This window comes from Oryza brachyantha, chromosome 2 (genome assembly GCF_000231095.2).
Source record: "Oryza brachyantha chromosome 2, ObraRS2, whole genome shotgun sequence".
NCBI classification, from domain to species: Eukaryota; Viridiplantae; Streptophyta; class Magnoliopsida; order Poales; family Poaceae; genus Oryza; species Oryza brachyantha.
In genome coordinates, this window is record NC_023164.2 from 8606475 (window position 1) to 8628583 (window position 22109).

Consider the following 22109-nt stretch of genomic DNA (forward strand, 5'->3'; position numbering starts at 1 on the left):
CGACCAAACCGAACCCCAAACCCCGGGAAGCCCCAAATCCCCCAAACCCTAGGATCCCCGGCCGCGGCCGCGATGATGCACATGCTGGGATTCCGTGGCTCCGCGTCCAAGGAGCGGGACCGCGGCCGCCGCGGCGGCGGGGAAGGCGGGGGCGAGGGGTCGCCGTCGGCGGCGGCGGCGACCCCGGGCTCGCCGTGGACCCCGTCGTCGTCCGTGTCCTCCCCGCGGTCGCCGTTCGCGGGGGGTGGTGGGAGCGGGGGCGGGGGCGGGGGCGGGAGGCCGCTGCGGCTGGTGTACTGCGACGAGCGGGGGAGGTTCCGGATGGACCCGGAGGCGGTGGCCGCGCTGCAGCTCGTCAAGGGCCCCGTCGGGGTCGTCTCCGTCTGCGGCCGCGCCAGGCAGGGCAAGAGCTTCATCCTTAACCAGGTTGGCACGCCGGCGCTGCTTGCTCGGCCTTCTTACTCTAGTTGAACAATTTGTCGTGTGGGATCACCACTGGAAGCATAGCTTGGGATCCTGGGAAAAAAATTAGAGATCAGTCATTGGGTAGTGGAGTTCTCTAGGAAAAGTGGGGAATTTTTGTTTGCGGTTTAAGCATTTATATCTAGAAACAGAAAATAAAAGATAACATTTTGTGGGAGATTCGTAAAAATGGGTCTCCAAACATCTTTCAGAAATCTGCGTTTTTTTCCTTAGCATCCTCTAACAACCGTTTGAATATCCTTTCTTCTCTGTGTTATCCATTCCCTAATGACTCCTGACAAAGTTTGGGGATAGTTAAGGCATGTGACTTTCTAAACAAAAGATAACCAATTGCTCTTATATATCGTGTGTGATAATAATAGGAAGGATACACGCCACTGTGATATTATATGTAAGCCATATTTTCGCTCAGTTGGTTTGGTCTGTAGTTCAATGAATTTGTGGATGAGTGATGTGAGATTCTCCTGACGATATTTTATATTTGTTGGCAACATTATGTCACATTTCATTCTGATCTAGTGGACATGAAACATCCTTTAGTATTTTGAGAATAGTATGTTGAGGATTATGCATTGAGAATACATCGGAAAATAAAATTGTTTAACTGTCTTTGGACTCAGTGTGGTATATTTTCTATAGTAGCAGCAAGTGCCTTTGTGGAATTGACATATGTTAACAATGTTTACTAGAAGTTCCCTTTTCTTTGTGAAATGACTGCAGATGCCCTTGAGTCCTACTCTCAGATCATGAACATGATCTGTAAATACATTCTGGTAGACTTGTAGTTCCAAGAAGGATCTGCTTTTGACATCTTAATTACTTGTGTTTGAAACCTCTCTGTTAGCAAATTCGTAAATATAAATATTTTGTTTTCTTTGCATGCCAGCTAGTTATATTGTCAAGGAGTAATCTGCTCCATTTCTTTGTTTTTGACAGCTTCTTGGTAGGAGCAGCGGATTTCAAGTAGCAAGTACCCATCGGCCCTGCACCAAGGGCCTTTGGATGTGGAGTGCCCCAATAAAAAGAACTGCACTTGATGGAACTGAATATAGTCTTTTGCTTCTTGATACTGAGGGCATTGATGCCTATGATCAGACAGTGAGTAATATTCACTTTGTTTCTAAGCCTCCACTTTTGTTGCAACATTACTTTGCAGTTTTTGCTATGCCAAATGTGCTTGTTTGCTTGCATCTATGTACCATAAAGCTCAACACAAAAATTGGAGATGAATTTTCTTTTGAACTATCGTCACACCTTTTTCTAATTTAGAATGAATATGCATAATAACAGAATAGCAGATATTGCACGTATTGTTATTCATGGACATGAATGCAAACATGTATAGTGATGTAAAATTCAATCATGCACAAAAAACTAATCTTGAAAACAGTACTAATTGTTACCTTGATGCTGTAAACTGGGGAACACTGATATTGGTACCTTTATCTGCTATTGTATTTTGTTTCTATGATGCGTTTTCAGTTGACTACAACCATCTGGAGTTGCTGATGTAATTAAGTATTCTTCTGGTGTGTTCTCAAACGTTTTCATGCTTAGAATGCTGACCTACCCATAACACAGTGATTCTGTAAATGTGCTTGACTTTTGCTTTTATGGTGCTAGGTCAGTAGATTACAATATCATGTGATGTTACTAATATAATTATCCATTGGCATTGCCGTGTTGTCAAACGTATTTATGCTTAAGTGCTAGGACTAGGATTCCTTTCCATGTATTTCAGCATAACTATCCCCTGAATTTATGGACTAGCCCTAGTGGTATGGTTGCTACCAGAGCTCATTGACCTCGTTCTTGTTCCCTACTCCCAATTTTGTGTGAAGCCGTGAATGCTCAATAGATTTTGTGAATGATTTTTTAATTGTGAATTTTCATGATGCATACAAGTTGATATCCTGGAATGTAGATAATAGAAACTGCTGTGCTTCATGGATACATCATTGTTTGATAAGCATGGGTACTTGGAAAATCTGAGCTTCTATCTGTCTTGCTTTCCTGTTCATTTTGCCCCCTTTATTCTGGTCGAGTAGAGGTTCAAAACAAGACAGCATTTTGTTCTCAACTCAAGGTAGTGCACTGATGGGATGCTCTATCTGGTTTATACCCCCTTCTTTTAAAAAAATCGTCACTCAATAGACATGCTCGTACAAAGCTTATGTTTTGCTTACTGAACGGAAGAAGTTTTGATCTGATAATTGCTTGATGGCTTATGTAAATGCATTTCCCTTATTTTCTTGTGTATTTTATGAAAATAGTTTAGTGTTGTCCAAGCATTATTTCTTTTGTCCAGAAAAGTAGTAAGGAAAGAGAAAAAAAAAATAATTTGTAGTCTGTACTGACTTTTTCCTCTTTGGCAGGGAACCTATAGTATCCAGATATTCTCACTCGCAGTCCTACTTTCAAGTATGTTCATATATAATCAGGTGCGGTGCAAATATTTCTTGTTGATACTTCCATTTCTGGAATATGACTAAATGTCACTTAACAAATGATGTATTGCTTATATTTCTATCTGGTATATCGTGCATACTTTGCTGTGGGTTCTTGAAGGAACTTTATTTCTAATGCCAAAACTTATGAGGAAGTTCCATATACAATCTGTACTTTGGCTAAGAGTTATCTAAGTATCTATGGTCTGAGAGTTGATGTTTTAATTGAGTTTGAGTTGATGAGTGATGACTATGACTTTGAAGGTACTGTAACATAGTGACGATGCTGCATTAGCGGAGAAAGCTTAGAAGCAGATCCAGTATTTTTTTAAGATGAAAAAATGTTGAGTAGATACTTGAACCAAAGAAACGATTTAGGCATTTGCTGTACCCTCACCATTTTGGCAATGACGACACTGTTAAACACCTGAAAGGGTTGTTTTGAGACATACAAACTTTACTAATGCTGCCTTTCTGTATAGAAAATTAGCATTGTGCCTGTGCATTGCGACTGATTGTAAAGAAATATTTCACATTCCAAGTTCAAAAATAAACTATAGTACAATTAAAATATTCCATGCATATAATCGTACTTTTATGTATTTTCAAATAATATAATGCTTTGGTGAATAAAAGATAACACATACACATAAATCCATCGACAGAATATTTGGTTTGAGGGTGTAGAGCACATCATCGCTGACTCCTTTTCCAAAGGAATGGTTTCAATAGGCTCCCTGTCTTGAGGACAAATGTGAAGAAAATAGCCCATTTATGTAGTGAGGTTTCCTATAGTATCTTTGTTGCCATATTTATTTTTTTCTTACAAGTATAGCACTAAATAATTAAAGTTAGGATTAATTAACAACTAATAAAGCATACAATCAACACTGTGATTCTTAACAGGGCTTAAACCGCTACTAAACAATCATAGGGTGAAGTTTGTCTGCTTTCTAAAAGTTTAGGGTGAAAATTCAGGGTAAAAAATAGACTTTTGTCAAAGTTTAAGGCCCAAAAATGGACTTTACCCAATAATTGATTTGGTTCCAAGCATCTAGTATATTGTTTATTTGCTATTATATCAGTTTTGCCAGGGAACTAGATGTATGGTCTGTTGAGATGGTAAAGATCCTACCCTTGACTGTCATATTATATTGCTATTTTCTCTCTATTATTGATGCTTGGACACCTGCTTGAATATATGACCCCAAAGGCATGAGAAATACCATTATTGCAATTTGTTTTATCTTTTGGCAAATGATGTTGAAAGGCACAATAAATATACCATGTTGTTTGCAGATGGGTGGTATTGATGAGGCAGCTCTTGATCGACTTTCACTTGTTACTGAAATGACCAAGCATATCCGTGTGAGGGCAAATGGCGGGAAGTCTACTGCATCGGAGCTCGGGCAATTCTCACCTATCTTCATCTGGCTACTGAGGGTAATTGACTCATGAGTTTGATCTTCCTTTCTAAATTTCTTTTGTATACTATTGGAGTAATGTCTCCAGTCTAAGGAATATACCGTTTTGTTAGGATTTCTACCTAGATTTAGTTGAGAATGACAGGAAGATAACTCCAAGAGATTATCTTGAAATTGCTCTGAGGCCTCTTGAAGGCCGAGGAAAGGATATATCTTCAAAGAATGAGGTATTCTATGATATGGACTACTGTATTTTCCTTTTTATGGTTTTCAGTGTGGTTTACAATTTTATTAAATCTTCTTTATTTGAATCATCTTAGATCCGTGAGTCCATCCGTGCCCTCTTTCCTGATAGAGAATGTTTCACACTGGTGCGCCCGTTGAACAGTGAAAATGAACTTCAACGTCTTGATCAAATTCCCGTAAGTAACTCTACCTTCTGTTATCATTAGGGTGCATATGGATTTAAGGAAAAGAGTAGAGACAGGGGCAAGGAAATGGAGTGAGCTAATCATAATGCACTGTACCCCATCTTCCAATCTTTTCCCCACCTCTATTACCCCAAGTCCAAATGTAGCATTATCGTGGTAATGGATACTGAAAGAAGTGTGCACAACATGATCTCTTACACTGCGGACATCTCTTAAATTGGACAATTGTCTTGTTTGCAGATAGAGAAATTGCGGCCTGAATTTCAAGCAGGACTTGATGAATTAACAAGGTTCATTTTAGAGAGGACAAGACCTAAACAAGTTGCTGGTATGGTCATGACTGGACCTGTACTTGCTGGTGTAACACAGTCTTTCTTGGATGCAATAAACAATGGTGCTGTACCTACTATATCATCTTCTTGGCAGGTATTTTTTTTATTCTTGAGCCATGGCCCTAGGCAGTAGAGTGATGCGTATATGATGTATCCTAATATGATGGATGGCATCAATGTCATATCAATAAAAGGAGAAAGAACCATGTAGTTTGCATGTTGATATCATATTCTAAATTCATTTTCTAAATGGTATGTAGCTTGCAGCTTGAAAAAATAATACTACCTCCGTTTCATAATGTAAGATGTTTGACTTTTTTGGTTGCAACGTTTGACCATTCGTCTTATTCAAAAATTTAGTATAAATATAAAAAATGACAAGTCGTGCTTAAAGTTCTTTTGATAATAAAGTAAATCACAAGCAAAATAAATGATATTTCCATAATTTTTTGAATAAGACAAATGGTTAAGTCTAACATTTTACATTATGAAACGGATGGAGTATAAAACAAACAAAATGTGGTTTATAACGCATAGTCAAAATCATATGAATCTGGATCTAGATTGTTTACCTGTATCATATTGAGTTTTGATGCATTTGTTGTTTGACCAGAGTGTTGAAGAAGCAGAATGCCGTATAGCATATGATTCTGCTGCAGAGGTTTATGCTTCAGCTTTTGATCGCACCAAACAAGCTGATGAAGTAAGTTAAAAGGTTTATATTCAGTATATAGCACATGCTGTGATTGAATTGTGCCTTAACTTTGCATTTAGGATACTTTAAGGGATGCACATGAAGCTGCTTTAAGGAAGGCATTTGATGCATATAGTACTGCTGCTGTTGGAACTGGCACTTCCCGTATGCATTATGAGAAAGTTCTAAACAACTTCTGCAGAAAAACATTTCAGGTATACTGACATTTTACTCTAATTACATCGAATCTGGTATTGCCGTGAAACATAATCTGATGTTGTGGAATCATACACATTGAACAAGAAAATCACATCCTTAGCCATTAACATATATGACAAAAGCTCCATTGAACTTGTGTAAAGAATAATATTTCTTAACAATATCCACTGGTTTATTTCATTAGGCTTATGATGTTTTGGAAAGTAAGCTTTTCGCCTTCTATATGTTTATTCGTCCTAACTGTTAATAGTAACCAAGTGGTAAACATTGTTTAGAAAGTTTGAACTTGTTTGTATTCTATTAACCTCATTTGGTTAAGAAGTTCAAATTAAATTCATCCTATTCCTAATTTCCTATCAAATGCTTGATATCACTTTTTGAGATTATTTACCAGCTTTTGATTTATATCCTGGTATATTCAACTTTTTATACCTAATAATTAAGTTAGTCAAGAACAATTCTTTAGCATAACAAATAACTTTGTTTAATTGAGTTAGTGCACAATCTGAAAATGGTTATTTTCTAGGGAACATGCACAAGACTTGTGCATCACTGTATTAGATTGAAAAGAGCAAAGTTCTCACGCGCACATTCACCCAAGGCAAACAGAACGACCCAACACCCCCCCCCCCCCCCCCCCAAAAAAAACAAGCAGTTACTCCCTCCATCCTAAAATGAAGCTATTTCTACCACCCACCCTTTTGGGACAGAGAGTATCTCGCAAGAGCATTCTACACCCCACTGCATGATTATTACATTTCTCATTGATTTAAGCTCTAACATGTAGAAATGTCAAGCGCTCATCAAAGATTATTTTGTATGTAGTATATCTCTATCTTGAATTCTGACCAAAGTCACCAAACATTGTGTCGTTGATAAATTATTCAAATAACAGGGTATGTTATAATGGAGGTGTCATCACCCACCAAAATTAGTACCTTCATTTCATACCAAATAGCTAAGGCTAATATTTACCTGTAAAATTAATTGGGAGTTCTTCTGTGCCTTAGTTTATTATTTCCCCAAATATTGCATTGTTGATGACTGATGCTTTTGGTTCTTATTCCTATGGCTCATGTGGCTTCATGGATTTACTGCTACCTTTGTTTAGGAGTACAAAAGGAATGCCTTTTTAGAAGCTGATAAGCAGTGCTCAAACACGATACAAATTATGGAGAGGAAACTCCGAGCAGCTTGTTCTGCTCCTGGAGTTAAAGTTTCTAGTGTGATTCAGGTATGTACTAGCATGAAATGGATGTTTGCTTGTGGCTACAGTTGCTTTTTATATACCTCGTAAAGTATTACTGTCATTTTTTAATGACCCAACTAAGCTAATTTACTATTATTTTAATTCTTGATACTCCCTGTGTTATTTTTCATCTGATGTTTAGGGCATTGGAAGTGTCCAACGCACACCTTTGACCATTACTTTAATAATTATATGTTCATAAATGAGAATAAATATATTGATGTGAGTTCTTGGTGAATCTACCAATGCCATTTCTAGTGAAAAATCACTATATACCCAAAGTTTTCAAAGTTTGACTGCATCTATTCGTATTTGAAATCATCAATCTGAGATCAGAATGAGTAATAGGAAAGGGGGATGGTGATTTTGTTTTTATTTTCACTTGATTTCCATTCACTGTACTATACTGTATTTTGAAGTAAAATGTAATTTTTCTTAACAAACAATCTTGATGAGAGTTTATGTTGTTTATCCTGAAATTACCAGGAGTTATGCTTCACTGCATTTTTGTTCCCTTTTGTGTCAATTCATTTGTTGCGCGAGCAACTGTTTCATTAAGGAACTATCTGTACCTTTAATGGAAGCTGCTCTAGTTTTGTTTCATTCTGTAATCTGTATGTGCAGTCAAGTGGGGACACCACATTACATTTTGCAGGTCCTGGAAAGTTTGCTCACTGAATATGAAACTTCTTGTTCTGGCCCAGGCAAATGGAGAATGCTTGCATCCTTTTTAAGACAGTGGTTTGTTCCTGCCTCTGCCAATTATTTTAGTGCTTACAGATGTTTTGAGTTGTCTTTTATCTGAAGATGAACTGAATGAGAATCTCTAATATGCCACCAAGGCACCAACTTTTTGGTCAAGTGACTCGGTACAAAATACCCTTTCTATATCTAGCCACCTTACCTTCTGCTGACTCGATCAAGTATTAGATTGCATCCTGTCCCAAAATATAGCTACTTTTAGCATTTAAATTTTATCCCAAAATATAGCTACTTCATGTACTTGTCTGTATCAACCAATCACAACCACCCACCATTTAATTTGACCTCTCCTTAATCCTTGTGAAAACATCCAAAGGTAGCTACTCCTTCCATCCCAAAATATAGCAACCTCCACATATATCCTCTTTTCAGTCAATCACAACCTTCCCCTATTTAATTTGTCCATGTACTTCTCTCAACCAATCACAACTTTCCCCTATTTGATTCCATCTACTTAATACCTGTGCCAAGCCCCAAAAGTTCTTATGTTTTGGGATGGAGGGTGTGAGTTTAAATTTGTCTTCTATCTCAACTGTCCCAAACACTGATGGTGACTTTCATGGTGATTGCGTTATGTTGTTGAATTTAAAATCCTCAAAGCTTGCATGTTGGATCATGTCGTGTAATATTAGATGCTCCATGCCAAACTGTAATACTAAATTGTGTTTCAGACAATTTATTGTTGCCCATCTAGTGCAATGCAGTTGTAGCCATTTATTCAAGAATCCAGATCATAATAATCATTTTTGTTCCTTTTCTTTTGTTAGTCTACTCTAAAGTTAAATGGATAGTTCTAGATTTTTGTTGTATGTTATAAAATCAAGCATGTTAAATAACAAACAATGGAATGTGGATTGGCTTCTAATACATCTTTTCCTTGCAGTTTGGAAGGACCCATATTGGATCTCTGCTTGAAGTTAATAAATGAAGCTGAATCTGAGAGGACTTCCTTTGCACTGAGATACCGTTCAAATGAAGATCAGCTGGACCTTCTAAAAAAGCAACTTGAAGCAAATGAGGCTCATAAATCTGAATATCTAAAACGATATGAAGCTGCTATAAGTGAAAAACAAAGAGTTTCTGAAGATCACAGTGCACATCTTGCAAACCTGAGGACCAAGTGTAGCACATTGGATGAACGCTGCTTGAGCTTATCTAAAGAACTTGATCTTGTACGCCATGAATGCACTGATTGGAGAGTGAAGTATGAGCAATATGTTACTCAGCAAAAGGCTGAGCAAGATAGATTCATTTCTCAACTAGCAACTCTTGAGTCCAGATATAGCTCTGCAGAAGGAAAGTTGGGGGCAGCCCGTGAACAGGCAGCAGCTGCTCAAGACGAGGCCACAGAGTGGAGGCATAAATATGAAACAGCTGCTGCACAAGCTAAAGCTGCATTGGAGAGATTAGCATCTGTTCAAGAACAAATTAACAAAATTGCACAAGAAAGAGAAAGTGGTATACGGGCTGAGTTTGCTGCACATTTGGAGGAAAAGGTAGGCCATATGCCTAACATGTTTCATATGCTCGAGTAAGATGGTATATTTGCTGATAGCTTCTTAATATTGGCAGGAAGAAGAAATGAAGAGATTAGTTGCAAAGATTAGACATGCAGAGAGTGAAGAAAGTTTGTTGACTGAGCGCTTGCAGGTCACTTAGCCTTCATTATCACCTTTCAACCACTGCATTTATTGTTTGAATTTTAGCTTTCTAATGCTGATATACCTTTTCAGGTAGCGGAATCAAAGGCGCAAAGCCATAACAAGGAAACTGCAGTCTTGAAGGATGAAATTAGAGAGCTGACGAGCAAACTAGAATTTCTAAGAGACAGGGCAGTATCATTTGAAAAGCAAGCAAGAATGCTTGAACAGGAAAAGAACCATCTTCAAGAGAAGTTCCTATCTGAATGCAAGAAATATGATGAAGCAGAAGAAAGATACAAAACTGCAGAAAAGGAAGCAAAGAGAGCTACTGGGTTTTCTGATGTAGCTCGAAGTGAGGCCATTACGGCCCAGAAAGAAAAGGATGAGGCACAGCGGTTGTCAATGGAAAAATTAGCAGTGATTGAAAGAATTCAAAGACAAGTTGACAGACTGGAGCAGGAGAAATTGAATCTATTAGATGAAGTGCAGAAGATGCGTAAATCAGAAACAGATGCCTTGTCCAAGGTTGCCTTGCTTGAGGGTAGGGTTGCTGAGAGGGAGAAAGAAATTGAGGATTTAATGATGCAGAGCAATGAGCAGAGGTCCAGTACTGTGCACGTCCTTGAGAGTCTTTTGTCAACAGAGCGTGCAGCTAGAGCTGAAGCGAATAAGCGTGCAGAAGCCTTGTCTTTACAGTTGCAATCTACCCAAAGCAAACTTGATGTACTCCACCAGGAGCTAACGTCAGTTCGCCTTGTTGAGACTGCGCTGGATAGCAAGCTCCGAACCACCACTCATGGCAAGAGGTTGAGAGAAAATGAAGTAGGCATGGAGTCGGTCCAAGATATGGACATTGATCGTCCGGAGAGGAGCAGAAAGAGATCTAAAAGCAATACTAGTCCGCTTAAGCATTTCCAATCTGAAGATGGTGGTTCTGTTCATATGGGTGAAGATAGTGTTACAGTTAGCACAGACACAAGAGATGGCAATCCAGATGGGTATAAGAAACTCACAATTGCAAAGCTGAAAGAGGAGCTTACCAAGCATGGATTTGGAGCGCAGTTGCTAGAGCTGAAGAATCCGAACAAGAAGGATATACTTGCACTCTACAAGAAGCTTGTTTTGGGCAAGTAAATAGCCCCTCACAACCTTTGACCCTGCGCTTGTTTAGCTGTGTGAAGTTTGTGGAAGCGTTTCAAGTTTTCAGTGTGCATTTACCCCTAACTAGCATATAGAGTAGCATGCTACCTAGGTTATATATTCAACCAAAGAGATGCCTGATTGTTTACGGCATTTGGTGGCCCTGCTGATTCGTTTGTATCTTGGTGTAAATTGATTGGTGGTTGGTTTGCGATTAGGCTTGCGTTTTGTTAGTTTGTAATTGTCTGGAAAACTGCTAGGCTTGTATATCTGTGCTAATTTGACAAATGTAAGTTAGTCTGGCTGGCTATGAACTATCGCTTTATTTATGAGAGTATTTATCACTGCTGCTTAGTGTGTGCGTTTCCAAATGATGATCCTTGAAGCTGACGTTTGTGTGAGCTGGTATCTCTATCTCCTTGAAGCAAGGGAAGCAAGGCAACCCGCGACTCAGACCATCATAGCACATGACAATGGAGACAAAATAAGGCAAGCTAACTCTAATGACAAATGAGAGGTACTAATAAATGTGGTTAGAAGAATAAAACGGTGATTAATTCAGCATAAATTCTTCAGGATTAGCACCTTCCGATTCCGCCCTTACACAAACCGTTCCGTCATTGGTAGGTATCTATTGACTTCTGCTAGCCAATAGCCCCACAGTACAAATGAAACTGCAGCATCATTTTGATAGGATGTTCAACAAGAAATCGCGCAACACAAGCACAGCAGGTCGACTCAGAATTATCTATTTTGATGAATTATGCTGCCAAAAATGACCATTTTAAGTTACTGAGGTGGAGTAGCCAGAGAACCCAGAAGGGCTCAGCAAAAATGAGTCTTTGAAATGGTATTCACATTTCCCAGCTGAAGATCTGAATGTACACTGGTATCCCCAATGCACCCAAAAAAACAAACCCAGACAACCTAATGGTATAATATTTGGCTCCTCAAGAAGCTAGCAGCCTCTTAATCTCTGATTTCTGCTCCGATGTCAGCCTTGAGGGGAACTTGATGTTGAATTTGATCCTGAGATTTCCCTTCTTTGATGGATCCTTCGGAATCGGCATGCCCTCTCGCGGAACAACCTCCTCATAGCCAGGGTGAACGACGTTGTTTATCGCTACTGTTAGGTTCCGACCATCTAGTGCTGTTACCTGAACAGTGCATCCAGTTAAGGCCTCAGCCAAGGAAATCTTCTGGGTCATGGCGAGATCATTCCCCTCTCGTGTAAACAGATCGTGTGGCTTCTCATCAATCACAAACACAATATCCGCAGGAATTACATGCGGAGACTCGTTACCCTTCTCGGGAAAAGTAATTTTCGTGCCTTTCTTCCATCCAGGTTTTATATCGATTGTTAGGATCTCCTCAACAACCATCATTCTCCTGCCAATGCAGAAAGAAGTTAGTAAGGCACCTAATAGAAGTAAATCTATTACGAAGTATATAAAAATGGCACATCAAATTTTCAAGACAACACAAGACACCGAGCGAAACAAAGAAAACAGGATAGCATTAAAAAATGGAAATTGGTGAAAGGAAACATAACACCCAACATAATTCTAAGAATAGTACTAGATAGTGTCCGTTGTGGCTGCTATTGCAGTAGCAAGCTGCTGCCGCCTCTATTGCCATACGGTCCACTACGACGCTAGACTGCTAGACTGGCCAGTTTAAGTATGAAGTCAGGCAACGCATGCAGGGACCACAGTTGCAGCTGCTAGCTTGCACATGCATGAGTTTTCTGCTGTGCAATGATCATGCGATGAAGATATATCAATTTATCATGCATCTAGCTATGTTTACATACTGGATCATCTTTCAGTTATACTTATGATTGATGTCTTGTATGCAGTGGACGCCTGCTATCTGTCTTATTTACTGAGTCATAATATGCCCATGATTAAGTTATAACTATTATCTTAGAGGAAAGTAGCATCCACAATATCACCCGCAATCCGCTATCCATATGATTCATGTTCAAGAGAAATGGAACCACGGCCAAGAAAAAACATTTTCCATTTTGTTCAACCAGTTTTGACAACTATTAACTGATAAAAACCAAAGCCAAATAAATGTTTGATAGGGGGTGACAATAAGGTACCATTGATATATGTTAATCCAGTAACTTCAAATCATCAAAGTTAAACAATAACAAGCCACACCTAATGTCGATTAGTTGAATGAGCAAGTCAAGGGTATAACCATCCTAATTACAACCCAACCTCATGTCATGAGTACCCACTGTAATAATTAAATGAAGTGTTACCCTTCAGTGGAGAAACAATTACATATAAGGTACCATTGATATATGTTCTCCTATGTCAGGAAAAATTCAGAATGGGTGCAATGGACATGGGCCAAATGGCCAATTAGGTAATGCCTGAACTTTAAATGACTTCCTAACCAGTTGTTTCACTTAAATGCGACCAGAAATATTACGCTACAAACCTTTGTCCAAAGGTTTTGAACTTTCAAAAACAATCCCATTTGAACAAAATGGAAGACATAAATTTGTCAAGATGAAATCCAAATTCTGCAGAAAACCTTACAAACTACTATAGATATGGCCACATAGTGACAGTTAAAATGAGAGAACATTTACACGATAATGCAGTTTTTTTGCTGCACTTACGGTATAGCTCATCGACAACTGAAACTGAAATTTGTCTACGAATGTTTCAAATTCAGCCATAATCTTTTACTCCCTCCATTCCAAAATATAGAAACCTAGTGCTGAATGTGACACTTTGTAGTACAACGAATCTTGACATGACAAGGAAGTGTCGCATCTAGTACTAGGTTTCTATATTTTGGAACGGAGGGAGTTGAGCACAACTTAAAACTAGCCATCCTAATCCTTGCAAGCAAAACAAGAGATGAATATCTTGTAGTGCACACCGGATGTAAATTTCCCAAATAAACAAGAGTAAAGAAACAAAATGCACCCCGTAATCAGCATAACCATAAATCATGACTAATTTGTTGAATAGTCTCATGCAAACAATATTTTGGTATATTTACAAAACGAGTACTCAAAATTCCAAAAACTCTAGCATTGCCGCATTAATATAAGAGTATTGCACTTTGCGCCACTTTTATTCCCAAAGTTTCACTTGGACCACCCTTTCTTCAATCTTTTCACTTTGGACTAGGTAATACTACCTTTGTTGCATTTTATAGGGGACGAGAAATCAGTTGAGATACAATAATCTGGGAGATTATAAGCAAATCTTATATTTTTGAAAAATGATATTGGTTCAATACTGATATGCTACTCATTTGACTGCAATTCTTGGCACATTTTTAATTTACTAAATACTGAAAGAAATATAAACAAAGTTGTCAAAGTATAATTTAGATGAAGACCTATGCATTGATTTGTCCATTTCAGAGACACTTCAACATCACAGGCTAGGGGAGTACTAACATGGAATGGCTTGTTAAAGTTCATTTCATAACAGTAGACACAACCTACCTGGATGAGCACAGAACTACTAAATTAAGCACATATCAAGACAAACATTACAATACCAACGGAAATATAGTCCTTCTAGAAGAAAACAAAACCTGTTGAACAGAAGTCCCAAGCAAACTCTATACCAGCATCATTGCATTACCCTTCACAACTAGGCAATCTGACAAGGGAGTAACGGATACTGATATCTCCTTAATCTGGTTCTTAGAAAAACAGTACTTTCAAGGTAAGGATGACATACGTATGACCAAGATTGTGACAACTATTCAATTGATAACAGGCAACCATAATCATGTACATTTGCAATATTCTCAACCAGTATACAGAGATTTACTTTTATGCATGTCATGTTATCCACATAATTCATATACCCCACTTTCAAATGCTAAAATGCTCCATATTTTCTTACACATACTAAACATACGCCACATACATATTCAGAAACCAACGCAGTACTGGACAAGGAATAAATTTAAATTGAGAAAATTAATAGAGCTATTTACCCGCTAGAATCTAATATCTCCCGTGAAATTTTCATCTTTTTGGTGGTGCCTTTGTACAAGTCAGCTAGGTTGCAAGGCAGTCGGTTCTCAATTGGCGCAGCCTTCTGCGGTCGTTGGGGAGCATGCATTGATGCCTCACCAGGGAACTGAGAGAAGTTCCCAAATATATCATCGCCAAACATCCCAAACTTTGATCCCCGCATGCCCCTGTCAGCACCTCCACCCATGCCACCCATTCCACCCATACCACCCATGCCACCCATGGTTGAGAATGGGCTGGAAAATCCAAAGAACTCAGCAAATATATCATCTGCGCTTCGAGGGTTGAACCGGAACGTCGAACCATCACCCCCATAGTATGAAGACCCACCAGGTCCACCTGCTCCAGGAGGTGGCACCTGCCCTTTGAGCCCCTCTTCTCCGTACTGGTCATACACTGCTCGTTTCTGGGAATCACTGAGCACCTGAAAGCATGAAATAACCATGATATTGATTGTAACATAACTATCCAGTCAATAATGAAGTGCATAAGGGTTCCAAGTTCCCAGTGTGAGCTGCATCAAGATTGTTTTCCCAAAAGTTGATTATAGCATGAACTTTCTCGAAGTTGCAAAACAAACATAAAAAATAAAAGACAGAAGGCAAATTTCAAAAAGAGAAAATCGCCATTCCAGATATCATTGCTTATGGAAACAAAAGGATGCAACAACAACATCAGAGATAGAGAAGGCCATTGTCCCCAACCTAAGGTCACACATGTAATACAGAAGTTCCCATATTGATGTAGGAAATCAACATTCTCCCATGAAATCCCGGAGTTAGAGATGCACCACATTGCTCTGATAGGGTTCCAGAAGCAGCGGAAAATGCATCATTTTGGTCGCCAAATTCTCAGATCAAACAGCATCGCACCACCCAACGCCGCTTGAAACAAATTAACCAAAAAAAAAAAACAGATCTTGGTACCAACAACATCGCAAGAACCCCGTATAGGCAATGGCGAGCAAATGCTCGCCCAATCCGCGAGAAGGAAACCCTATTTCAGGCGCACCCCTCAGCTATACATACAAATCTTGGCGATCAACTAGGAGCAGGCGAACGCATTATCACAGATCAGAGGCGTAATCGAGAGGGAGGGGGGCAGAGAAGGTGACCTCGTAGGCCTCGGAGATCTGCTTGAACTTGGCCTCGGCCTCCTTCTTGCTGTTGGGGTTCTTGTCCGGGTGCCACTTCATGGCCAGCTTCCGGTACGCCTTCTTGAGCTCGTCGTCGGAGGCGCCCCGCTCCACCTGCAGCACCTTGTAGTAGTCCACGCCCATGGCGCCGTCGCCTGAATCTCGCAATGCCTCTCCTCTCCTCTCCTCTCCTGCGGTTGAGGGGGAGATGCAGCGGCAGTGGCAGGGAAATTCTCTCTCTTTTCTGGTTTCTTGCAATCTCTTTTTTGGACGGACGCAGCCGAGCCGAAGGTGTCCACGTCGGTTTGCCGACGAGCGAGCGAGAGCGACTGCCTGCTGTGCTGTGGAAGTGGAACAGGCCAGCTGAGCTGCGTCCCTCCGGTCAGGGGTGGGTGCGGCCCATTTTTGGGAATGAATTATCAGTTACTTTCTCCTTTTACAGGATGGACATTATCAGGTGAGTATTTACGGAATTTTGAATTTTGTGGTTGATTTGAGGGTTTCATTGAAGTTCTTTTCTTGTTGTTTAAGGGCATGCATATAAAATTTTATTAATAAATTACTTTTTAGTCATTTATAAACCGTTTCGTTCACGTGAAGTGCATAATTTCAGTGAAGATAGTAATGATGGAGTTGTGGCTCGATGATTTAGCGGGGGTGCTACATCAAGAGAGAGATTTAATGGCTAATCCTCAAGAAAGGATAAAAATGATTTTTTTTAATAAAAAAAGTAAATGCAATTGGCTATATAATTCTCAAAGTAAAATTTATAACCAACACGTCTTAAATTCATAATAGAACGTCACATGTCACCAGGAGAAACACTCACATTTATAAGGTAAAATAGATGTGGACAATACCTCATCTCACTTCTCATAACAACGGCTACATTCATAAAGTACCACTACCAAGGCCACTTTCTTCTCTCTATTACTAAATCAGATTCTCTCATTTTTTGTGCATACGCTTTTCGAACTGCTAAACGACTTGTGTTTCGCGAAAAATTTTTTATAACAAAGTTGCTTTAAAAGTCATATTAATATATTTTATAATTTTTTATAACTAATAATTAATTAATCATGTAATAATCTATTAGTATGTTTTTCACCACGGTTATCTATCCAATTGCCGAATGCAGCCCAAGCGCACAACACAAAACACAATGGCTCACTATCTCACTAAACTGGCCCACGTCAGGAACTTAGTTCACTACAAAAGTAGTTTATGCATTCCATAGTCACATCACATACTTAGTTCATCACATGATTCTTTCATCTACTTGTGCATCAAGGATGAACAAGTTTGGATGGAAACTTAGTTGAAGAGTTGGTTGTGATGCTCTTAAGAACCTTCATCCTGATTCAAGAATGCGTTCGTCACATCTTGCAATATTAAATAATGGCCAAGAACCTTGTTTTGCCATATGATATTATGTAAGGGCTTTCTAGCTTCCACACAGAACATAGGTATCATGTGGCGACCAAACATCATTGTGATGCCGCGACAAGACCAATGTCACAAACAGGAAGCAAGGTAGCTATGATTGACACTGGCTAGCTACTGGGACAAGTTCTACATGATGAGTGTCTGTGACAAGACGTTGTCTTCCTGACAAGATGGAGCTGGTAAGGTGTGCAGAGAGAAGAAATGGTAGCAAAGATGACATATATAGAGACTCCAGGTGATAATTTAATTCTTTGTCATTGCCACATAAGATAAAACCACCCTGATTATGGTCAAAGAAAGGTGCTAAGATAAACGGCTATGCTCGTCAGGGTTGAATTGTGCTGCTGAGTAAGAGTATCTCCAGCTCATCATTCAAATCCAATCCTCCATATCCCCTTTTGGATGATCATCCAAAAAATTTATTTCCTTCATATCTCTTCGTAGTTCAATAGATCATCTATATTACATTTTCCATATCATTTTTTTACTAATATATCTTAACTTCCCTCGTCTTTCTACTTCTCTCATCCTTTCTCTATCAGACTCACAGGAGCCCGGCACCGGCGACGGCATGCAAGTCGAGAGGCGGCAGTGGGGGCAGCCTCCAGGGCTTCCCGGTGGAGCTGGCCGCTACGGCTCGAAGCCAGCGGCGACCTAGAGGGCGCGGCACGAGGACAACATTCGGGTCGCGACGGCGGCAGGGATGACATCGGGGGCGTGACGGTGGGCAGGGACTCCGTGTGCAGATGCGAGCTCGATCGATAAGAACGATGGTTGGGGAGAGAGGAAGTTCCATTTTAGCGTGCGGATGCCCTATTGGATGGATGAAGCGATGCCGTATCCGCTAGAGCCCTTTATTTTTGGTTTGGTTTGGCATACGTGATGCCATCTCTCCTGCGGATGCTCTAAAGGGTTTTCCACACTTTCAGACAAGTTCGAGGGATGCAAAACACACTTTCTCTAAACGTATATATATCATTACTTTTCTTTTATTTTCAACTTCTTCACACTAAGGTAAGTGCAAACCGTAAACTAACAAAAATGGTAGCATTATTCTAATCGACTCAAAAAAATCAAGTCTCACACGAAAAGAAATCAAAACAGTAAAGCACGATTGGCAGTAACAACAACAGAAGAGCAGAAATAAAGTGCACTCGTAGACCAATATTAATTTGTCTGAATAATCATAAGCATAACATGTTGCTCAAGCCAATCATGGACCAATATTAATTTGTCTGAATAAAGTGCACTCGTAGACCAATATTAATTTGTCTGTAGCATCACATTCGCTAATCATGGACTAATTAGGCTCAATAGATTCGTCTCGTGAAATAGTCCAGAGTACGGGGTGGGCTTTTTTAATAGTCTATATTTAATACTTGTAATTAGTGTCCAAACATTCGATGTGATAGGGACTAAAAAAGTTTGGAGGATCCAATAAGGCCCTTAGTTCATCACATGATTATTTCATCTACTTGTGCATCAAGAATGAACAAGTCTAGATGGACACTTGGTTGAAGAGTTGGTTGTGATGCTCTCAACAACCTTCACCCTGATTCAAGAATGTGTTCATCACATCTTGCAATAATGGATAATGGCCAAGAACCTTGTTTTGCCATAGGATATTTTGTAAGGGCTTCCCAGCTTTCAAGTTTCCAAAAGTTTTGGAATAAATGTTACATTAGACGTTTGACCAGACGTTGGAAGAAGTTTTCGGGCATAAATAAAAAAATAAATTACACCTTCCGCCAAGAAATTACGAGATAAATCTTTTGTGCCTAATTAATCCGTCAATAGCACATGTGGGTTACTGTAGCACTTATAGCTAATCATGGCCTAGTTAGGCTTAAAAGATTCGTCTCACGATTTCTCCTATAATTGTGTAATTAGTTTTTTGTTTTTATGTTTAATGCTCTATTTCTGTGTCCGAAGATTTGATGTGATATTTATGGGAAACAAATTTTGGAACTAAACATAGGTAAACATAGGTGTCGTGTGGTGGCCAAACAGGGTGTGATGCCGCTTTAAAACCAATGTCACAAACGACTGGTGGGACAAGTTCTACGTGATGGGTGTCTGTGACAAGGCGTTGCCTTTCTCACAAGATGGAGCTGGTGAGGTGTGCAGAGAGAAGAAATGGTAGCGAGGATGACATATATAGACTCCAGATGATAATTTAATTCTTCGTCTTTGTCATATCAGATAAAACCACTCTGATGAAAATCAGAGAAAGATGCTAAGGTAAACAGCTATGATTGTCACTGTGCTAAGCTGATCATTCAAATCGAATCCTCCATATCCCCTTTTGGACGGTGATCTAAAAAATTTATTCTATTTATATGAATTCACACTTCAATAGATCTTTTTAACTTCCCTTATCCTTTCTACTTCTCTCGTCCTTCCTCTCTCAGACTCACAGGTGCAAGGGGCAGGCTGCAAAGCCTGACGCCGGCAGCAGCATGCAAGGCGAGGGGCGGCCTCCAGGGCTTCCCGGTGGGGTTTGTAAGATCATAAGCATGATTAATATTTTCTGATGAACAATTGGCTTGCGATTTGGTTTATAAATTGAATTTGGTTTGGAAACAATTAAGGTGTTGGTGCGAGTGTGTGTAACTAATGTGAGTCAGGTTGCGATATCTGTGCTCGGAAACGGTTGGTTTGTCTCTAGTTGTGCAGGTGACTTGAGGTCAATATCGATCAATGGCGGTGGGATCGTGACTAGGCTCAGGGAGGAGCTGAGGTCCGAACGATCGAGGATGCCAGATGACGATATTGAATACGAGTTGGCACATGGTGGAGCAACACCGTGTGGGATGGAATCGTAACGGGCTTCACATGTTGTGTGTGTAAGCGCCGGAAAAATCGGGAAGTAAATCGGATCAAAACTGGATGAGAAAAGGAAAGAAATCTGCTACAGGTTCGGACACTGTAGCAGCGTCGTTACTGTAGCGCGCGGCACTGTAGCAACCGGACCGGATTACTGTAGCGGACCCGGATTACTGTAGCGCGGCGGGTACTGTAGCAGTCGGACTACTGTAGCACGCCTGATTTTGGCATGTTGGATTTAATTAGGAAAACTAAGAGATGAGCCATATTAGTATAAGGAGTCCTACTCCTATTTGGTGATAGACTTTTCGATATAAATAGAGACCGAGGGGTATGCCCCCGGTGTGCTTTTTGTGAGACTTAGTTGTTGATTCTAGATCGACGATTTTGATAGGAGTGCTGTTGGTGCACTTTGTAAATACCAGTTGATGCAATAAAGTCAAGATCATTCAATCTACGTTTTCGGCTTTCATCTATTGGTGATTTTTTGGATTCCGACGATCCGATCGACGTCATAGGAGTGGCGCGATTCGATGATCTGCTCGGCGGCACATGAGCGGCGCGATCAAGATAGCGGCGACACAGGAGCGACGCGATCAAGGTAGCAAGCCTGCGTCAATTTCTTTGACAGAGGTAATCCTTTATTCCGCGAAAGATTTTTGGGTTTTGTTTTTCCTACCATTCACCCCCCTCTGGTAGGTTTGTTTGATCTTGTTCGATCCTACAAGTAGTATCAGAGCCTCGTTTTCTATTTGATCTTCGCCGATCTTTAGATTTGTTTGCCATGGCTGAAAAGTTTTCAAACAAACCTCACATATTTAATGGATCTGATTTTGACTATTGGAAGAAAAAGATGGAATCTTATATTACATCTCAGGGTTATGATATTTGGCTTAAAGTTAATCAACCTTATGAGATTCCTGAACGCATTGATACTCCGGCTCTAAAATTAGAATTTGAAAATAATTGCAAAGCGCGCAATATTATTCTGAATGGGATTTCTCGCTCCGATTTTGATCGTGTTTCGCATCTTGCAACTGCTAATAATATTTGGAAAGCTTTAAATGATTTTCATACTGGAACTTCAAATATCAAAGAGTTGCGAAAGGATGTTTTCAAAAAGGAGTACATAAAATTTGAGATGAAACTTGGAGAATCCTTGGATGACTATTTGGCTCGTTTCAATAAAATCTTGAGTGATCTTAGATCTGTTGATGCTTCTTATGATGTTAACTATTCTCAATCTGAGATTGCTCGTCACTTTATGAATGGCCTTGATATGAAAGTTTGGGATGTTAAAGTTACTTCAATTCAAGAGTCTGTTGATATGAATGCTTTAACTTTGGATATTCTTTATACTAAATTGAAAACATATGAGATGAATATTCTTTCAAAAAGGACTGATTTGAAATCTACTGTTTTAATATCCTCATCTGGATCTTCTTCTGAGTCTATTTCTTTGGCAGCCTTTGCTGCTTTTACCGCCTTGTCCGATGATCAACTGGAAGAGATCAGTGAGGAGGACTTGGTTTTGGCCGCTAACAGAATTTCTCGAGCTGTGAGTAATATCAGGATCAGGAGAAGAGGAGGACCAATTTGATGCTTTGGATGTGGTCAACCGAATCACATCCGTTCTCAGTGCCCCAAGCTTGGAAGAGGTAAACAGGAAGAAGCTAAACCTCAATATGCATCCAAAGATGCCAAGTAGAATAAGAAACAAATCAAGAATATGAAGATGAAAAAGTATTATCAAAAGACGTTGGATGAAGCTTTTGCAGCTGTTCAAGAAAACAGTGACGTTGAGTTTGAAGATGATGAAGAAGAAGACAAGAGTATGAACATTGCTGGTGTTTG

General features: G+C 39.7%; 2 protein-coding genes across 2 annotated transcripts; one reads left to right on the plus strand and one right to left on the minus strand.

Moving 5' to 3' along the window:
* On the plus strand, positions 1 to 10988 carry LOC102712883 (guanylate-binding protein 3-like). Its single transcript, XM_006647139.2, has 14 exons — positions 1 to 426; positions 1420 to 1581; positions 2859 to 2924; positions 4230 to 4373; positions 4468 to 4581; positions 4675 to 4776; positions 5026 to 5211; positions 5731 to 5820; positions 5892 to 6026; positions 7142 to 7264; positions 7935 to 8020; positions 8925 to 9537; positions 9614 to 9691; positions 9775 to 10988. Exons 1-14 carry the CDS (start codon positions 73 to 75, stop codon positions 10816 to 10818), a joined length of 3297 nt encoding a protein of 1098 aa, XP_006647202.2. The 5' UTR covers positions 1 to 72; the 3' UTR covers positions 10819 to 10988.
* A 376-nt stretch (positions 10989 to 11364) lies between these two features.
* LOC102713161 (dnaJ homolog subfamily B member 4-like) lies at positions 11365 to 16318 on the minus strand. Its single transcript, XM_006647140.3, has 3 exons — positions 15963 to 16318; positions 14809 to 15272; positions 11365 to 12213 (listed from the first exon to the last, which is right to left on the minus strand). Exons 1-3 carry the CDS (start codon positions 16125 to 16127, stop codon positions 11775 to 11777), a joined length of 1068 nt encoding a protein of 355 aa, XP_006647203.1. The 5' UTR covers positions 16128 to 16318; the 3' UTR covers positions 11365 to 11774.
* Between the last annotated feature and the right edge of the window lie 5791 nt (positions 16319 to 22109).

Coding starts and splice junctions, on each gene's coding strand:
- LOC102712883 (XM_006647139.2), top strand. CDS start 73: ATGATGCACATGCTGGGATTCCGTGGCTCCGCGTCCAAGGAGCGGGAC. Junction 7,265..7,934: donor AAGTTTCTAGTGTGATTCAG/GTATGTACTAGC, acceptor TACATTTTGCAG/GTCCTGGAAAGTTTGCTCAC. Junction 9,538..9,613: donor CTGCACATTTGGAGGAAAAG/GTAGGCCATATG, acceptor TAATATTGGCAG/GAAGAAGAAATGAAGAGATT.
- LOC102713161 (XM_006647140.3), bottom strand. CDS start 16,127: ATGGGCGTGGACTACTACAAGGTGCTGCAGGTGGAGCGGGGCGCCTCC. Junction 15,273..15,962: donor AGATCTCCGAGGCCTACGAG/GTCACCTTCTCT, acceptor TCATGCTTTCAG/GTGCTCAGTGATTCCCAGAA. Junction 12,214..14,808: donor GAGATATTAGATTCTAGCGG/GTAAATAGCTCT, acceptor CTGCATTGGCAG/GAGAATGATGGTTGTTGAGG.